General features: G+C 45.6%; 1 protein-coding gene across 5 annotated transcripts in view; it reads right to left on the bottom strand.

Moving 5' to 3' along the window:
* The window catches only part of LOC138582108 (uncharacterized), a 673,069-nt gene that overhangs the window by 432,899 nt on the left and 226,106 nt on the right, over positions 1–14,064 (bottom strand). For all 5 annotated transcript variants that reach the window (XM_069653080.1, XM_069653077.1, XM_069653079.1 and 2 more), the window contains exon 4: positions 13,094–13,172. In XM_069653080.1, coding sequence (XP_069509181.1) covers positions 13,094–13,172 — 79 coding nt within the window. The remainder of the gene's footprint in view (positions 1–13,093; positions 13,173–14,064) is intronic.

Genomic DNA, 14,064 nt, shown 5'->3' with positions numbered 1-14,064 from the left:
CTGTCCAAAATGGTGCAGTCCATCTCATCTTTCACCTGAAGAGTTTCAATATTCAGTATTTCTTTTTCAACAAGGACTGCACTGTCTTCCGGGCTATAAGTGCATTCTGATTAACGGTTGGAGTCTAGTATTGAAGTGTCTCAGTGGTCTTTCTCCGGGCTATTCAGCCAACAACGTCTGATCTTATGCCTGCACCATATATACCTCTTTTCTACTCTTCACCTTCTGACCATTCCAGTTTTGACATGATCAATTAGAGGATCTGGTTGAACTGTACAAGGACTATGGGCCTCATTACAAGTTTGGCAGCTTGCCGCCAAACCTGCGAATTGTTCCGGCGCCCAGGAATGGGCAATTACCGGGTCATCACGGCCTTGCTGGACCTGGTAAGTGCCCATTCCCGGGCGCCGGAAAATATTCTTCCCCATTCCCATTAATGGGAATGGGAAGCCGGATGCACCGGCACCATTCGTGAATGGTGCCGGTGCATCCGACATGCTCTGCTCGCAGGTGCCAGTACGGCCGCCAGGACAGACCTGCCAGCCGTAATGGCACCTGCGAGCAGAACTGGTAGTTTGCCGGTCTGGGAACTACGGTACCGGCAAGCTTACCAGTACTGTAGTTCCCAGACTGGCAAACTTGTAATGACCCCCAATGTCTTTGGAATTCCCTACCTGTTCAGCTTTGAGTACTGCTCAGTTTGATCATCTTTAGGAAACTCAAGACGTATATTTTGCTTAAGACCATGACACTCACCCTGTGCCTGCTGTACGCCCAGCATATAATGGCAATTATGCCTGCTTGATCATCATCAGCACTTCACAAATATCCCAATTAATAAATCAGTCATTGGAAGGCGGCTGACATTGGTGATTGGCAGCACAGTTAGAACTCTGAAGTATGTAGCAATTGCTGCAGCACGTCATACTTAATAGTTGCATGTCCCACTAGGGGTCATGTGTGCCGAACCTCTGGCAACCTCAACCATTTTGTGTGTAGCTACAGAGCCACAGACACGCCCCAGAGAGACTGTTGAGTATGGCCATTAGCCCAGCCAAACAACCCAAGTTGATGACAATGCCACCGCCCACCCAGAAGGATCTAGAGGCTAGTCTGGCAAAGAAGAAGTAATCTAAGTTCATGTAGTCAACAGTAATCTTACCAGGCTGGCATGCATCTCCTTAGTGCCAAATTAACTTTGATGATATCAAGACAGCAACTCTCTGACACAGGCGCATCAATCAACGTAGTGCCTGAAAACAAAATCCAGTTTTGGAATTACAGTTACTGACTCCTGTCCCAACACTACAACGAAGCCTCACACCAATCTCATTACTGAGCATATTCACCCCAGCACTAAAGCTCAAAGACTGCCAGACCCAGGAGTGGGTGTTCAATGCTAAGACTGTCTCAGACGTGCTGCTCAGCCACAGAGCTGCAGAGTGCCTAGACTTCATCAGGTTTCCATTCAGTATCCAAGCCTCCACTATGGATAACTTACTTGAGGAATTCCGCAATATGTTCAGAGCCATCAGCTGCATGAAAAACACATTGTCACACATCACATTGACAAGCCACTACAACCTAGGGTCATGATATAACAGAGATAAACATTCCACACGAGGAACCAAAAGGGAGAACTTTTAGGGTTAGAAAAAGCCGGCATTATAGAACAGGTACAAGGCCCCATGCCCTGGGTATTGCCAATCTTAGGCGTGCAGACGTCTAAGCAACTACTCCAGGTTCTCATATATGCACACATGTGCAGCCCCAACAAGGCACTCTGAAGAAAAAGACACATCACTCCCAGGTTCAATGACCTGATTGCAGACCTGAGGCACTACAGTTCTTTTCAAGGTAGATCTTAATGCTGGATACCACCAGAAGAAGCAGAGAAAAAGAGTAATGTCCTATAAAAACATTTTATAGGCATGTAAGCCTGCATAGCACACAAACCTCAGTATATACATGGATGCCGAAGTCCACAAGAAGCCAAATGCAGACCACTACATAGCATCAAAGGTGCTATTAACATGAGTGACAATATAATAGGGCACTCCTGCACCAGAAAAGATTACATGCCAATGCTCAGAGCCGTTCTGTAGTGGCTAAAAACAGGCTTACCCTTACACCCAGATAAATGGCAATTCTTCAAAGACCAACTATATTTTGCCAAACATGTATTTAGCTGCAACCACATAACAGCTGATGCCCGGAAAGTGAAATACATCAAAGAAGCCCCACTACAATCAGAGTCAGACGTGCAGAGTTTCCTCAGCAATGCCAACTGCTGTGGAGATTCACCATGACGATAGAAAAGCCCACAGAACTGCTACAAGATCTCACATAAACCACCAATGAAGAAGATGGACAGAGAAACACCAAAATGCCTTTGAAAAGGTGGTGAAGGAAGCCCTCATCACAGATAATGCAATGACATGCAATATCATTAGCAAGGTGTGACAAGTTCAGTTCTGTGTAGAGCCAGGAATGAGATGCGGACACAGAGTGCTCATGTTTGTGGCTATAGACTTTTATTCAAAATAAAAAATGCAAATGCCTCGCTGTCCCTACTCTAAGAGGTATTTCCCTACTTCAACCATAACTAAGGGTCTGTCAGATGCAGATTTCAAGATGTTCAAAGCAAAATTTCCTGTTCCAAATACTATTCTGGCCCTCATATTCTAAAATTAACTCTAACATGTAAAGGGTAATGTCTTTGGGCTTGAAAGTGCACAAATGTCCAAGTTCAAAAGGAAAGGCGTAACTCCAGCACAAAAGTTCACAATGGAAAAAGTTCACAATTCCAGGGGATTGCTCCCTTCCCCAGGTTCTCTTCAAGATACTTTAAACTCCTAAGGGTATGAGTCTTCCTTGGAATTCTATGATCAACAAAAAACAATTTGTGTAAGAAACAACTTGACTGTTCGCCCCAACTTCGTGGGACACCTGGTGTACTCCCCTGCCAGGTTTCTTCTCCACTTTTAATGTAACTCTTCACTCACAGTCTTGGCTTTGTCTGATCCATCCTCCTACCAGGACCTCCTCATGTGATTCACTTGACACACTTGCCAACTTGACTTTGCTTGGTATACTCTCCTTCCAGGGCTTTCTCGTGTGCTTTACTTAACACACTTGCAAACTTGACTTTGCCTGGTATACTGTCCTGCCAGGGTTTTCTCATGTGCTTTACTTAACACACTTGCAAGCTTGTATGTATCCTGCATTCATTCTGTTATTCCCCCTTTGGAAATATTGGGTTTCCCATTCCCTTTCATGTGCTTCATTTACTCTTATTTGTCCTACGTAAGGATGCTGAAGCGCCCTGGTGTCTCATCTTCCCTCCTGATGACTCACCAGCTTTTTGTGGCATTCTTTGATTCTCCGGCGGTCAATGCGAAGCAGCGCTTCAGCGTCCGGTCCCCACTTCACGGACTCACCATCTTCGTTTGGCGGTTTCCACATCCTTCGCACCTCCTGCTTGCGTGCTGGTGCTTCTCCATGTTCTGAAGGCGTTCTTCTTCCTCTGGCCTTCTCCCTGAGCCAGCCGGCTTCTCTGCAGCACAGTAGTGTCTCGGTCGGTACCGAGAGGACAAGACTTTCTCAGGCAGCGTCTCTCCCCTGCCAGCTGGTTAGAGTTTTTAAATGTCCTGACACCTATCATGCACTCGCAACCACTAGAGCGTGTTTTGTGCTTCTTGCCTTTACTGATCCTCATTGCTCCATTCAGGTTTCTCATCACAGCACCTTCACATAGATCTGTGTGATTTGTTCGAGTTAATTTGATCAAGGTGGCATTGATCTAATTATTTTTTCTTTTTTGGTAGTTTTTGCCATAAATATATGCCGGGGGAGCCCCCGCAACTCTCTCCCAAGCCCCATATTAATTATTACCCTGACCCCTTCCCCCCCACTTATAGTTGCGGCAAAAACAGTCACCCAGAAATTCGATCAAATCCACCATGATCAAATCAGCCACGGTCAAATTGGGTAATACCCCTTCGCATGCATGGAAATGGTAGTCAGTTCTTGATAATTTATGTATAGAACATTGGAAGGTATTATCGGTAGGTCCCATGGATGGTTGAAGGGAGCAATTGCAATAGGCTATTAAGGCATGGGGAATGGAAAGGGTATTCCTAAAAGTAAAAGGGGGATACCATGCTGCATTCGATGATGTTGTGCCAACCCTCTGAGGGTCACCTCCCCTCATGTGGTCCTCCCTCATATAGCCGCCCCCGGGATCAGGTAGCCTCTGCCATCCCCAGGCCACATGGGGAGAGGTCACCGCTGGGAAAGGAGTGATGGCATCATCAGATTCATCACAGTACCTTGAGCTTGTCAAGAAGGTATGGGAACCCCTCTTATCCATAAGTAGAAAGCCAGAAATCCAGTGCCAGGCCTACCGCAGACTAGGACCACAGCACTTCAGATGGCCCCAATTCCTTCACTCCCCCCCACAAGTGCCAGCTTGCTCATTTGCAGTACATATTTGGATCACCCCAGATCTATGACATCAAGTGATGGCCTAGTGTTTTCTTCTCTTTTCAGAAATACCCCAATGATGGGAGAAGTGTACCAGCGAGAAGAGAAAATAGCAGTGCCCCACAGTACAACACTTAGAAGTTAAGCCAGAAAAAGACTTCACGCAGCAAGACCCTGAGACCAGCAAACCAGCAGAAAGCCCAGAGTAGGCAGCAGGGTAAAAGTGACCAGTGAAAGACAAACAGTAGAACAAGGAGCTGCATCACATGCAAGCCGATTCTCGGCAAGGATGTAAACCAGTGCAGGCCCCCTAGACCACCAGGAACATAACCCCACCAAAATGAACATACCTTCTGGGCAGCTAGATGAGAACCCGTTACCTACCATGATCAGATGCCATTACTGATCTGCAGTGACCCCGCATAGTAAAAGGGGGCAGGGCTTAAGAGACTTTATAAAGTTTTTCCTGTTTATAACACCTCCGGGATGGGGAAGACAGGGCCAGGTTGGCATGGGCCAGAAGGGAAGGCCAATCAGGAAGCAGGTAGGGGTAAAAGAAGTTGCAGGTAACAGGAAGTTATGGATTGTTTTGCTATCGTCAGAGGAGGTACATGTGGCAGAACAAGCAACCAGCTGGAGGAAGGGTGGAGAAGTAGCGGTGGGGTGGATTGTAAAGGTGATTTTTGGAGCAGGTGAGCCATTGGTTAGTGAGTGCAAATGGTACTGGATTGTGAGTGTATTTGGAAGGGTAACAAATGTGGTTAGGAGAGGACATATAGGGAGTGAATGTGAAGTACTTGTGAAAGGAGAGTGTCTAAGTAAGAATGGATGGAGTTGCAGAATAAGTGTAAACGAGGAGTAGTAGTGTGGAGTAATCAGTAATAATGAAGAAGAGGGAGTAATAAAGTAGAGAAGGAAGAAGTAGAGAGGATTCCCAGCCTGACAACAGGGAATATTTGCAGCATGTGTACCTATGAAATCCATCCAATACTGGTGAATAGTGTGGAGTAGCGGGTAGCAGTGGAGAAAAATAGTACTGTATACAAAGTATTAGTACCCGGCGAGGGTCAATCAGAATGTAACATACAATCTGATTGGCCCTTGCCGGGGCTTTACTCGACGCAGAGTCCCTCAAATCCTGAATTTCCTTCATAACCCCGGCAGACACGGGGGGTGGCAGCCCTTCAGCCAATGAGGAGGCTCGGAACAGGGTAATCCCCGCTCTGAGCTACCACACGGTTGAAGGGTGCCAATCACCCCCGGCAGGGATTCAGGTAAGTGTTTTCTCCCTCTTCGCCCCCCCCTTCCAAACAATCCCCTACCCACCTTCCCAACCCCACTTACCTTCTTTTTGGTCCTTTTTCGAGAACAAACACGCTGGGATCAGTTCTGTCCCCAGTGCCTCTGCTCCCGATGGCCACCATGGAAAGGGAAAACTGACTCCGTTTTCCCTTCCCGGCAGCCATTTTTAAAAACATTTTGGGGGGGGGGGGAATGCTGAACCAGTACATTACAGTTCAGATCATTGAATCATGTTTGTTTGAGGGGGTGGGGGACTTAATACCAGCAAACCCATCCTGAAAGATCCCTCACACCTGCATTGGATAAGCACCTAAAAATGACACTTTTTCAGGGACATCTCTAAAAGTGCTCAAGAACTTCAGCAAGAGTGCTGTGGATAGTAGGCCCTTCCAGCAACAATGAGGCTAGATATCAAGTCCCCATGCAAATTGGGCACACAGCCTGAACATGCTCAGACTGGCTTGAAGGGCAACGTTCAAAAGATTGGCTCGACAGGCCACTGTGGGCTGGTTTTGTGTATCAATTTGGGTCAACTTAGTGCAATGTGCAGCTGGTAATTATGATCAGTGCTAATGGCCCTAGGACTTTTAAAATGTGCCATAATATTCCCAATAGTATGCCCCAGCATTTCATTCTGAATCACATTTAGTGCATGTAAGCCTCTGATAAAAAACAAAATGTTTTGGTGCTTCGTTCTCTCTTATGTTCCAGTCTGAGGCTGAAACCAGCAATAACTTCACAGGGAAACCAGTCCTCTCCACCAGGATTTGCATTCAACCCACCAATGCGACCACTCTGACTAATATTTTACTTCAAAACTTGGGATGGGCACCCTTTCTGAATTGTTCATCACGGTTTACCCAACCCTTTGTTCTGATGGTCAGGAGCTACACTACTGTGTTTGGTTCCCGGGAAGCCATAAAGACTACAGGGACCTTCAAGAAGGTCAAGAGAGCCAAAGCTCCCCTAGAAGATGCCGCTTAGTGTTAGGGAGAATTCTCTGTAAAGGCTAATTTCCCAAACCTAGTGAGTCCCCCAGCAGCTTTGCTGGATTTTTGGGGTTTAATTTTTTCTCCTGCTAAGAGTGAGACTCTTTTCTCCCACTCTTAGGCATGATTTGAGAATGTCCTTTGACTTTGTAATGTGTTTTATGGGCTATGGGGTCTTTTACTCCATAGGGCTTCATGTGTTTTTGGTATATGTGTTACACAGCACCCTCAGTGCAGTAACACAGGGGTGTCATAGTGACCCCCAAACATAGACTCCATACCCTGGGACTGACTACTGTCTCCCAGGGCATGTAAAGTCACCATTGACTTTACTAGTCTTAAATTGTGAACAGAACCAGTACAAACCATCATATTGTGGAAGTACTGGTAGGGGTAATTCGATTGCCCCTGGGTCTGCTTTTCAAGGGGGCACTGTCCAGTACCCCCTTGTCGAGTTTCTGGCTGGTGGCAGTGGTTACCAGGCAAAATATTCCACAGGAATATTTCCTATGGGATTTTCCCATTCATTTTAAACGCACTATTTTTTTGGTGCAATGTTAAAGATACTGCCGGGTTATTTATTTAATATTTATTCCCCGGTTGGGTCTTTTTGCCAGAACTCGGTTTTAAAATGGCGTTTGTGTTTGCCTCTGTAACTCCAACCCAAGTCGAGCCCTTTGTTCCACTTTTGGCGGGCTTCTACACAGAAGCCTCCAAAAGTGGTGCCACTCTGTCTGGGTCTACAGGATGTGTGGGAGGGGGAAATAGGCACCCTGGACTGAGTTGCCTTGGCAACTCAAGTCACACTCTTGTGTGATTGGCCCAGTGGTGAGCCGCCCGGCTCACCACTTAGCATGTTTGATTGACAGCTAGGTTGATTAATGGGGGTTTTGCTGCATAAAAGCAGGGCTTTGGGGACTGGAACTTCAGAAGTCGCCACAGGACCTAAGGAATACGAAGAGGGGAGAAGCTGAGCCATCTACAATGACGACACCACCGGTGGAGCCCTGCTGTAGGAAACTCACCACTTTCCCGACGGCAGAGAAGATCTTCTTCCAGGAGTCTTCTTCCCTTTGAGCTGGTGGGACCAACCAGTTCGCCTTTTTCGTCTTCCTGGATCATCTCATGGTCGAATCGCCCGTGCCAAGCACCCCGGCGGCCAGATAGCCACGCTTAACCACTACCGCGAATAAAAGGGTAGTACCTTTTAACCGGGAAACTCTGCGGCTGGTTTCTTCCCTGGCAGTGCAACGATCTCCAGCTTTCCTCCACGTCGAGATCTTCTCTTCCCCTGGAGGAAGCACCAACTTGCACCCGCTGCCAGGAACAATTGCCCCCGCTGGAGCTTTCTCACCATTTCAGGTACTGCGTCCCGCCTGGTCTCCCTTGCAACAGACTGTCCAAGGTGTCCCGTAAATCCTTGACCTCGGACCTGTTAACATTACCTTTCTAACTTGATCCAACCTCTTTTTGACTTTCCTGCAAAGACGTTTAGTGCATTTCCACTGTGTGATCTTGGGCACATTCCGCCTTGCTCTCTCCAAGAGAGGGCCTGGCCTATTAACTTTTTGCTCTACAGTAGACCATGCCTTTCTTGACTTGCTGTGGTTCTTTAAAAGTGTTCGTATTGTGTGTTTTTCCTATTTCTGCCTTTTCTCTCCCTTTTTAAATAATTATTGGAGTGCCATCTATGGTTACGCGCTCACCTCTGTTTTGCTAAATAAGTGGTGTATTAACCTAGACTTGTCAAATAATTAATTGGGGAGGTGTATATATTTCTAGTGACTGTGTTTGACCTTGCTTGACATATTAGCGCCCGTGTATTTTTACAAGTGTGTTTTTAAATAAATAATGATATACTTTTATACCAAAGCTCTGGTCAGTGTTTGCTTGTACTACTGTATTTTTAGCCCTATTGTGTATACTCTATATACTGCCTAACTCTTCTTGAGAGAAGTCTGACTGCTCAGCCACAGCTACCAGGTAAATCCGGGTGGTGCAGACTGCTACCAATTGGGTTTACTGCTAACACCTGTAGTCTTAAATCTTTTGCAGTGGTCCCTAAGGGAACTGCACAGGTTTCTGCCTAACATTTAGTCCTCAAACCCTGGGGGTCTTTGCCTGCCGCTGCCAAACGTGCTGTATTGTTCAGAGGTTTACAGCTTGGATATAGATTCCGTCATCAAGAGGGCTGTAGGGCTCAGGGAGCTGACCCATTGATACAGAGTGCCACATACTGATAATGATAGACACTGGGTATTGGGCGCAGTGATACAAAGTAGGTTGATGATAGGGCTGTTATCACTAGACACAGTTCAAATCTGTGGAGAAATCTCCAAAACTATGTAGAAAAATATCCCAAAATGGCCAGAAAATGCTGGAAAAAGTCAAAATGTGATGGTAAAATCTGAAAAACTGTGCAAACCACAGTAATCCTTCTTATAGGAAACATACTGCATTACATTGCAGTCTGTATTGTTCCTTCTTTCTTCTACATCTGATTATTTAGAAAAGGTGGGAACTTTCAGTATATTTTTATTTATTTTATTATTATTTTAAAAAGCTCCCCCTAGTCTGCCTATCAGGGTGTATTGAAAGATATGGGGCCAAAACACCAGCGGCCCTATGATCCAAAGATAAATGACTAGGCAAATTGTATCCATGCATATTTTAATGTGGTTATGCAGTCTAATTCAAAGAGCTGACATTTCACTCTTCCTAGATTAGTCCTAAAATCATGACTTGTTAGACGAATTTTCGTAAAGCAGGTTTACGCAGAACTATTTTATTTATAGAGCGCTTTAGCCAAAGCACTTTAACAATTAAAAATAACACAGCAGTACATTTCAAAATGAGGGATATGGAAAATATGAGCAACAGAGATTAAGCATGAGCAAGGGATTGAAGCAAATGAGTCTTAAACTGAGTCCGGATTTGGAAAGTAGAGGAAAAGCGAATATGTAAAGCAAGGGTGTTGCAGTATTTGCGTGCAAGAATTGTAAAAGAACAAAGAATTTGAAGAGGCGCAGGGTGGCTTAGGGAAAGAAAGAAGAAAGCAGCACTTAAAACCTAGAAAACGAGCTGAGGTATACAAAGATACCAGAGGACACAGGTAGGGAGGGGCAAGGCCATAAAGAGATTTATGAACGAAACAAAGAAAGTGAAGGAGAAGATAAAGATTAAAGGAGAGAAGAGAACCAAAATGAGAGGAGTAATGGGGGAATGAGGAGTGAGCAGAAATAATAAACGAACAGCAGAGTTAAAGATAGAACGCAAAGGAGCAAGATTAGAAGAAGGAAGGACAAGAAGGAGGATAGAGCAGTAATTGAGTCAAGTGAATACCAGTGAGTATACCAAGAGCTTAGTTGCCCTAAAAGAGAGAAAGGGACGGGCATGGCAGAAATTATAGAGGTAGCGGGCAGAGCAGGCTGTTGTAGAGATATGAAGAGAAAAAGAAAGAGAAGGGTCAAAGGTAACCCCAAGATTGCGAGCATGGGAGGCAAAAGGTATTATAAGTATTGATGGCGTAAACAAAATTCCGGATGGAGAGAGGGAGGGGAAAAGTAGGCCGAGGGAAAGTAGAGGACCTCTGTCCTGGAGGGGTTGAGGTGAAGGAAGTGAGCAGCCATACAGGTATTGGCAGGAAACAGAGGTGAGAAACAAGAAAAGGAAAAGAAAATGTGAGTGTCATCAATGCAAAAAATGAAATGAGAGATTAAAAGAGTTGACCAGTGCAGAGAGGTAATAGAATACAGGGAAAACAGAAGGGGCTGAAGACGGAAACCTGGGGGACTCCAAATAGAAGGTGGAGGGGGATCTTCCCTGACACCAACATTTTTTAAATTTTGCTAAACCAAATCTCAGCTATAAAACAATGTTCATGCCAACAAAATGTTTTACAAGATAATTGCCCTCTCTTGATAACACATACATGATAAATAGACTATCCCCATTTACTAAAAAAAAATGCATTTAAAAGTCTGTGAGGTTTGGAGACTCCACTTTTTAGAAAGTTCAAAATTCTTTAAGTCAAGTTTCTAAGCAAGTAAATCACCCTCATTTTAAATCGGGCAGCCTGTTAAAAGTGGTGGGAAAGTGAGGCATAATACAGTTCTACCTCCATTTAATGTCTCGTCCTATTTTGGAGCAGTGAGAATGCGGAAGAGGGACAGAGAGCTGAGATAACGGAGCTCATGTTGAGCTATGTGTAACGTAAACAAAATGGAGCTCACGTTACAAAAATGTGTAATTTGGCGCTGGGGAGCCGTTCGTAAATGGCTCCCCGACACCAAATGTTCATAATTTGCACACAGGAGTGCAAAAGGTTTGCATGCCACCCTGCGTTAACTTTTAATTGTGAGTGCCGCAATTACAAAGAATCTTCCCCAGACATGCAAGCATGTATGGGAGGGTATAATTTCAATTGTACACGCTGCCTACCATGACAGCAAGGCAGGCAGTGTGTACAATGGATCCCTTTCAGGTCCATCTGCTTCATGCTGGTGCATAAAGCTGTGGGCTCAGTATTTGCGCCAGCATGAAAATCCATGCAGACGCAAATTGGAGCATTTTTATGGTGGAGAGGAAGGGAGGTGGCGAAAAAGCTATTTGCATTCTGCCCCTCGTCTCTGCCATACAAATGATTGAAAATGAGCCGTGGCGTGACTGGAAGGCGTTAAAGCTGTGCTCCATTTAACGTGTTGTCACATTTTGGAGCAGTGACAATCCTGAGGATGGGCACAGAGCTAAGATAACGGAGCTCATGTTGAGCTATGTGTAGAGTAAACAAAATGGCGGTGGGGTGCACTGCATCATAAACAGCTCGTCGCCACCAAACTTTCATCATTTGCACAGAGGAGTGCAAAAGTGCAGGGCAAAAGGCTTGCAAGCCAGGCAGCGCTAACTTTTAATTGTGAGTGCCGCAATTACAATGAAACCCTCCCAGACATGCTTGCATGTCTGGGAGGTTTTAATTTCAATTGTACAAGCTGCCTACCATGTCAGCATGGCAGGCAGTGTGTACAATGGATCCCTTTCAGTTCCGTCTGCTTCATGCCGGTGCATAAAGCTGTGGGCTCAGAATTTGCGCCAGCATGAAAATTGGAGCATTTGTATGGTGGAGAGGAAGGGCGGTGGCGGAAAAGCAAGTTGTGTTCCGCCCCTCGTCTCCGCCATACAAATGATTGAAAATGAGCCGTGGCGTGAATGGAAGGCATTAAAGCTATACTCAAGGCTTTTATGCCTTCCATTAACGTTATGGTTCAGTGGAACATGAGCTCCAATGTGTTAAAGCCTGTCTAAGACTTTTATGCATTTTGTTTGCGCTATGCAATATTTTCATTCATTTGTATGGTCAAGAGGAGGGGCGATACATAACTTGTGTTTCCACCACTCCTTTCCTCTCAGCCATACAAATACTCCTGCATTTGCGCCGGCATAGATTTCCATGCCAACGCAAATGATGGGGATTCCAATGGAGTCCGCCCGCTTTTGCGGGCGGAGCCATAGGAATCAATTGTCAACATCAACTGCAATGCAAACTGCTTTTACTGTTTGTACGTGGAGTGCAAAAGGGTGGCGTACAAGTGTGTGCACTGCCTTTTCCCACTCACCTTTTGCACTCCGCTGTCTACGCTACAGTGCAGATGTAACAGGTCTCTGAAGGCACATTACGGGGAACTCCCATATGAGTCCCATAATCTCTGCTCTGCCGACCTCCTCCTTCATCTCATCGGTGCGTCTCATTGAATGCTTGCATGAGATTTTCATGCAGGAGTACAATGCATAGAATTCTCTAGAACACGCTTCGTTTTGCACCTGGTCAAAACTAGGTGGATTCCATAGAAGTCCCTTTGTAAACGCTGCCTGGAAAGTGTATTTGAGGCAGCGTTCACTTTTTCATGAGACCAAGAGGAAAACTGTGGATAAAAGCAAAATGGCCTCGCTTTTACTGTTGCCTTCTCCACTCCGCCTCGTGAATGTGTCAAATGTGTAAAATCGTATGCAGGGGATCAAAAATGCATGACTATTTCTTGGAAAATTACTGACATGCGGTCATTAAATCACCTTTATTAATCTGCAAGTGACCCTCTGCTTATTGTGCTGTAAGCAATCCCATGCCACATTACTTTGTCTGCCTCAGCTGCATTCCTGAAAGCAGATACAGGAATAAATCACCAAAAATGCCATCAATGGCCTAAATCCCCTGGAGTGATAAAAATATGGACACATCAGGGCTGTAGCTGGTTTTCGCTAGGGCTGGCATGGGGTACAGGATATGCCATAGCCAGGGCTAACGGCCAGTTTGCGCTTCTTACCTCTTCACGAGTAGAGCTGCCACCAGCAGCAGGGTGAGTGACAGGCTGGGCAGCCCGGTGCCCTGAGCATAGGTGAGACCTGTGAAACAAACGAGACCAGAGAACCTGTAGTACAGAGTCTGGGCACCTTATTCACACGTCACAAAGAAGGGCCACACATCACAGACGAACCCGGGCCATCCCACTTTCCCATGCAGGGCGCGAGAAACTCACGCTTGCATACACACGGTCTGGGTTTCTCACGTGCACTCCTAAAGGACCCAAATATCTCGTCCAAACACACCTATGGCCTGTGCATCTTGCCTCACACAGAAAAACATCATCTCGTTATCGCACAAGAAAAGAAAGGGGCTCATTTCGCAATAGGCGTAGCATTAAATGGTGGCGCGTAAGCAAGATGTATTGCTTGTATGGCTCCATTTAATGCTGCAGCCCGTTTTCGTTCTCAGGCAAGGTGGAGGAGGGGCATGGAGCAGAGTTAACATCTCAGCTCTGCTTTCCTCCTCATCGGTCTTATGTGAGGACTTCGTTTTGCGCCTGCATGAGATGTTCCGGCATGAGTAAATTGAACGGATTCCAATGCAATCTGCCCCACATTAGCAGCTGCTAATGAACAGGCGAATTCCCCTGGAATCCATTAAAAAAACGCTGCATGCAAAGCATCATTTGCAGGCGGTGTTCACTTTTTTTTATAAAACTGAAGCATATAGGCAATTTCGCCTGGTTTTACTCTTCAAATTGTACAGTACACTTTGTAATTGTTTAAAATTGCATGCAGGGGACTAAATAGCACGTAATAGCGAACAACGGTCGTCACCTGCTTGCAATTAAAATGTTCTTAAAATAACCTCTCAAGTGCCTTACACTCGATCTCACCCAGAGAACTCCAGCACGCCAAACTCAAACACAGAGGAACTCATTTTAATGGAGCAAATTATTTGACGGCGGGCGGAGAGCAGCTACGTTAGCAC

The sequence above is a fragment of the Ambystoma mexicanum genome, chromosome 3q (assembly GCF_040938575.1).
Source record: "Ambystoma mexicanum isolate Mex_15411 chromosome 3q, UKY_AmexF1_1, whole genome shotgun sequence".
NCBI lineage: Eukaryota > Metazoa > Chordata > Amphibia > Caudata > Ambystomatidae > Ambystoma > Ambystoma mexicanum.
The sequence above is the reverse complement of the archived record's forward strand: the minus strand, read 5'-3'. Positions and strand labels throughout refer to the sequence as shown.